At 54.0% G+C, this 6,000-nt stretch overlaps 1 protein-coding gene across 2 annotated transcripts in view; it reads right to left on the reverse strand.

Annotated features, from left to right (window-relative positions):
• NELL1 (neural EGFL like 1) overlaps positions 1–2,954 on the reverse strand; it is an 859,251-nt gene extending 856,297 nt beyond the window's left edge. For both annotated transcript variants that reach the window (XM_060159518.1, XM_060159517.1), the window contains exon 1: positions 2,900–2,954. In XM_060159518.1, coding sequence (XP_060015501.1) covers positions 2,900–2,954 — 55 coding nt within the window. The remainder of the gene's footprint in view (positions 1–2,899) is intronic.
• Positions 2,955–6,000: the final 3,046 nt, after the last annotated feature.

Consider the following 6,000-nt stretch of genomic DNA (forward strand, 5'->3'; position numbering starts at 1 on the left):
TCCCTCTAACCATTGCCCTGGCGACCAAACCACACTTGAAAGCCATGGGGGAGTAATCACTGAGTTTTACATTATTCACATTTCCAGGTTACTGGAGAAAACTCATGGACGTAATGTATTATTACTGCTGTTATCGTAGCCTTCTAAATTTTCATTATTAGTGATGTACCTGGAAATCTCAGATGTTTTTCACCCAGAAATAACCAGCACTGGAGAACAGGACCTATTCTTGACTCCACTTTACTCTTTAAAACAAATTCTCTGAACAATGAGTAATTTAAGCAGCTTCCTGTGACACCTATCATTAGATCTTTTCATATGTAACTGCTACTGCACTGCAGTGCTGCTTTAATTAAAATGTGCCTGATACCATGTGTTCATTTCCATTAAAAGGCAGTGATATCTGAGCAGCTCACTCAGTGAACCACGTGTTTATTTCATCTTGGACTGTTAACAGCCCAGACAGCAATTGTCGCACTTGACAAATAAACTTTCCGAGTGGCTGTTTGGATCCTGATAAACTAATTGAGAGCCAGGCTTAGCTACCTCAGAGGATGGATGTGTGATGCTCGTATGATGGTTCCTGGCCAAAACCAAAGAAAAAAATTGCTCATCAGACCACCTCAAGCTGCAAGAAATTGTAAGTGAAAGAAGTGAGATATAATTCCCCCCGTCTTTCTCATTCTTCTGATAATTTCTGTAGAAGAAATAGGTAGCCTCTGGTGTTCAAAGAGTACCAAGTGGCATGGAAAACTCAAGCTCCCTAAGCAACTGCCACAACCAATGGGCAGATCCTTCCATGCTTCCTTGACTTTGGACAAGCTGTGCCCTCTGCCTGGAATGCTTTCCCTACTCTGTGCACCTGGAAAACTCCCTACAAAGCCTTCCAGACACAACTTTCAAACGTCACCTCCCTGACTACCGACCACCCCTCCCCAGAATTCACTCCTACCTCCCCTCCTCTGTTTCCTCAATACAAACTCCTGTACTCCCACCTCTCTTCCCCCCCACCCCCATCAAGCTGTACAATAAAACTGCGTTTCCGTCTCTATCTAGATTCTCAGCTAAGCTGTAAGTTTCTGGAAGTCAAGCAAGCCGGTTCCTCTTTATATAAGCAATCCTGGCACCCAGCAAGACACTCAACTCTTCGCTGAATGAATGAATAGATACAGGAGTAAATCTTCCCTGCAAGAGAATGTTTACAAGTTTTAAAGGGGCTTGATGTGGGGAAGGGGAAAAGACAGTGTCGTTAAAGATCTCCAAAAGCAACGTGCCCTGGAGACACAGTCCACTTCTGGGGGAAGCACTTTTTGCCGACTTTTCAAAAGAGTAATGAGAACAAAGGACGTTAAGTATATTTGGTTGTGATGTGCACTTGAGACCTGAAATGCCCGATGCTGCCCTCTCCCCCACCTAGTTTCTCTCTCTTCGGTTCCAATTCTCTGCACGCAGGGCTGCTAGCCCAGGCTCTGCACTAGCCTCGCCTGCCCTGATCTTCCGGGGGCGCGTTTTTTCCAGTGTGTTCTCGGTTTTTAAAGGACTAACCCATCTAGATGGGCCGGCACTCAAGAAGCACCTATTCTAGGCTGGACCGAGTCTTGGCACCTCGGCAGCCTGGGGAGCTCGGATGGAGATAGGAAAGGGATGGGGATGCCTTTTGTCCGCGGAGAAGTCCACACCCGCCGCTCTTTCATTAAGCAAAGGAAAAGCTGCTTCCCGCTCAGTCCTGGGGAAAATGGAAAGGGCCAGCGGAGGGAACTTTTGAGCGGACCAAGGCCGGGCATCCCTGCCCAGCCCTCTACAGATAAACTCTGCACGGGAAGGAGGCTATGCCTCTAGAGAAGGGAAATGAGAGTGATAAAAGAGAAAAGCAGAGGGAATGACTACACACCGATTCTGGGGTGCAAAGTCGGCCGTGCGTGGCGAGGATGGCTAGCGTAGGGATGAAACCTCGCGACGCCCCACCCCACCCCTGGGGGGAGGGTCCTATTTTTGCTAATTTCCTCCTCCATCCCACCTCACCCCCACCTTTCCAAATCTACTACTAGTCCCCTGGAGAAGGCGGCTGAGAGAGGGTCTCCAAACCCCAGGGGACATGGGGGCTGGGGGCGAGTAGAAGCTGAAGGAAGGAGGCGCGCTTAGAGTCCTCACAACTGCGTCTCTGGAGGCAGAAAGAAGTGGGGACTTCAGAAAATTACGCCAATTATCCTTGCCTCCCCTTTACAACCCCCAACGTGCAGTTATAGCACGGGAAAACTAGTGCGAGCTTGAGAGAATCTCCCCGGGATTGCTCCCACAGTTCCAATTCCCCCCAGTTTGTCCTGCCCTCTGGGGGAGGGGGGGATAGGGGTGGCAAGAGAGACCACTCCTGGAGTTCCCCTGGGGAAGAGTCAGGAGGGGACGAGGAAGAGATCGCGGAATCCCAGGATCGCCCGCAGCCCTCACCCCGCGCCGTGCCCTCCCGGCCCTCGCAGCGCCCGCCGGCCGGAAGCGCTCCCTCTGCGGCCCGGCGGGACGCAAGGACAGCGGTTTCCACCGCACCTGTCAAGTTCACGGGTGTGGGGCTCGCGGACCCGCCCTACTGTGGGTTTCGACCCGGAAGCCGGTTACTAGCAGCAGGAGGGTGCGCCCGAATGGCCGCGCCCCTCACTCCTGCGTCCGCCAGGCCGTGTCCTCCGGGAAGGGGGCACTCCTCGGGGGGCATCTTCCAGCCTGTGAGTCCCACTTTTCACCCTTTCACCTGGACCGGGGCAGAGAGGTTCGAGGGACCCATCCACGCCCTTCCCCGGACCAGTGCAGAGCTCAGCTCCAGCTCTCCTCACGCCTAGGTGGGCGCCGGGCACAGCGGCGCGGCTCCCCCCTATCCCTGGATCCCTCCGACAGCCACAGCCGTGCTTACCTGTCCTGGCGGTGCACACACAAAACCACACAATTAAGATCACATCCTTCGGCATCGCTCCCAAGGGTCCCCGCCGAACCGGGCGCGCGGAAGCCAGGAGGAAACAAATGCGCCTCGATTCCGAGGCGCGCCGGGCTCGCAGCCGCCAAACTTGCTAGCGGGCGGCGGGGGAGGTGGCTCGGCAGCGCCGGGTGCTGCGCTCGGGGATCGCGCCCAGGAAGGCGGCCCCGGCCGCCCCGCCCCCAGCCCGTCCCCCAGAGCGGGCGGCGGCACCCTGCTCGGGCCCCGGCCCCCGCTGCGGCTGCGCTCTCCTCGGAGCTGGAGCGGGAGCGCGGGGCTCGGCCACTCCGGCAGGTTGCGCTCGGCGCTGGGAGCGGCTTCCCCTCCGCTGCGAAGACCCGGGCGGACGGCGCAGCAGCCGCTACCACTCGGAGCACCGGAGCTGGAGTCCCAGGACCCGCGGGCAAAAGGGAAGAGCTGGAGGCGGAAGCACCCCTTCGGCTTCACGCTCTCCAGCCCAGACGAGCTGGCCTCGCCACCGCCGCTGTCTCTGCCTCCGTGCCGCGCTGGAGACTGCAGAAGTTGCCCTAGTTCATCTTGGTCGAGACTAAGAACCGCGGAGCCCCCGCGGGTGGGTTTTTTTCCAGGGGGAATCCCGACCCAGGTGGCGCCAAAGAGCGCGCCCAGCCCCTCCCCGGAAAACAATTACTCGGGATTTGCTTAGGCAACTGGTTGGCGAGGGGCGAGTAGGGCCCTGAGGGGAATGATGGCCGAGTCGCGGCTCGCCACCTGCACCTTCTGTCCCCTCTCCCCGGTGGGTCCCTCTGACTGGGTACACGCTTTGGAGGTTCAGGGAGAGGACGCTGAGGCAGGGGGCCCAGAAAAAGGGTCGCTGAGCCTGAGCGAGCCACGGTGGGGTTTGGGGGGTCTACTTGCAAGCCTTCCGGTTCCGCAGGTCAGATGCTGCCACTTAGGGGAAATTCCTAACCTTTTTTTTTTTCTTGAGTGACTTTCTCGATGGTTTTGTCAAAAGCCATCATAGTCACTTTTAGGCCTGTCCCGCAGTCCCTCTGGGACCCTCCCGAGCACCATTCCCCGGAGAGAAAAGCTGGGCTTTGTTTTAGGAGTGTGGGAAAGAACTCAAGTCCTCCTCCTTCTATGTGACCCCCTTCTGGAACGCAGCCTTCCCTAGAAATAGCTCCCAGGTTTGTCGCACTTCCATCCAGGAATGTTATTTATAACTAGGATGCAGAGTCGTGAAATCAGACATGACAGAACCTTTGATTTGTACCAAATGAGCCCCACGTGATTTAAAACTCCTCAGCTTGCTCGCACTGGTCCCCTCTCCGAGTCCACCCCACACCTCTGATACTGGCAACAGGGATCCCAGAGAAGGAAAGGGAAACTTCTCGGAACACAACCCTACCTCATTTCCCAGGAGACAATTCCAACGTTCCAGAATCCTCTTCACTAATAAGGATCTGCCCTTCTCACCTCTCGTGCCCCCTCTCACTCCCTGTACTCGTAACCCCTACATCGCTATGATCCCAGGATCCACCACTGAAGGTCACCAAACTTGCAACACAGTTTCCTAAGAGAAGGTGGGGTTTTTTTGTTTTTTGTTTTTCCGGTACGCGGGCTTCTCACTGCTGTGGCCTCTCCCCTTGCGGAGCACAGGCTCCGGATGCACAGGCTCTGGACGCGCAGGCTCAGCGGCCATGGCTCACGGGCCCAGCCGCTCTGCGGCATGCGGGATCCTCCCGGACCCGGGCACGAACCCGTGTCCCCCGTATCGGCAGGCGGACTCCCAACCACTGCGCCACCAGGGAAGCCCTTAAGAGAAGGTTTTATCTGCATACTCTTCTGATCTCTGCCCTATTTTTCTGGATATTTCTGTATGCAAGCCACTGTCCCACTAGGCCCTTTGCATTGTGGTCCCTTAGCAGATGAAAAAGGAAATGAACAAGAGATAAATTCCAGCTCCTACCAGCTGAAGTAGAAGAAGGGAAGCCAACAAAGAAGTGTACTGCCACTCCAAAGTTGAGTTGAAGGATTGAGGTAAACTGACGTCAAGGCTGAACTGATTCTCCATCTCTTCTGGGATCAACTCCAGCCCAGAGGGGATCTGTCTGCCTTGACTCTCTCTGTGTGTTTTCATTACAGAGTCAGGACTTTTTCCTTCTACCTGGAGCATGTTACTTTTAAAGCTACCATTAAAATCACACATCTTTCAGAAAATTGGATTCCCCAAGTTTAGTTGAGCCTAATGAACGAGAACTCCCCTACACCATGTTGTGTTGTGAGACCCATGCCCCCTGTCTCTCCACGGATTTTAAATACACCTCAGCAGGAGCAGCCCTTCGTGGCTTTGAACTGTTGTTTGAAAGGCCCTTTTATTGATCTCAGAAATCCTAGAAGTCACAGTGACCCCAACAAAGGGAAAAGGTAGTCTGAGTCAGACCTTTAGAGCTTTCTCTCTGTTAAAGCTTCTGTGTAATTAGTTGGTCCTGTGGGATGGAGCTTTTAGCATGTTCCATTAAAAAATAAAGCAAGGCATATGTTCTGTCAAAGCTTTGCAGCATCACATCCATTAGCAGTAACAAGTGTTAATCTTAACAAGGTCATAAATCTTCCTAGATAACTAAGTACTTCAATCTCCTCCTATAAGTGCATTTGAGTAGGGATTTGGAGTGTGTAGCCTAAGGTAACCTTCACAGAATTCGTCTATCAAATTTCTGTGGTGTCAATTAAGGGACCACGTGGCTGTGCTGTTGGGATCTTGCAATGGGATCCATGCTCAGTGAAAGCAGTGATGAGGCGTGGTTTACCCAATACCATATCCCAAGTCCACCCTGCCCTTCTGAATGGCCTCCCTCCATGGTCTCTCCAGGAACCAGAGGCTTCCTTTGATCATGCCTCTGCCTCTTCTTCCTGACCCCTAAATACTGGGGAGACTCAGGGCTCAGTCCCCAGTCCTCTTCTCTTCCGGCCACACTTACTCCTATGTGTTGCCATCCAGCCTCCTGGCTTTAACTACTATCTACACATGGATAATTCTCACATGCGTATCTCCAGTCCCCACCTCTCCTTTGAACCCCAGG

This window comes from Lagenorhynchus albirostris, chromosome 9 (genome assembly GCF_949774975.1).
Source record: "Lagenorhynchus albirostris chromosome 9, mLagAlb1.1, whole genome shotgun sequence".
In the NCBI taxonomy this organism is placed as follows: domain Eukaryota; kingdom Metazoa; phylum Chordata; class Mammalia; order Artiodactyla; family Delphinidae; genus Lagenorhynchus; species Lagenorhynchus albirostris.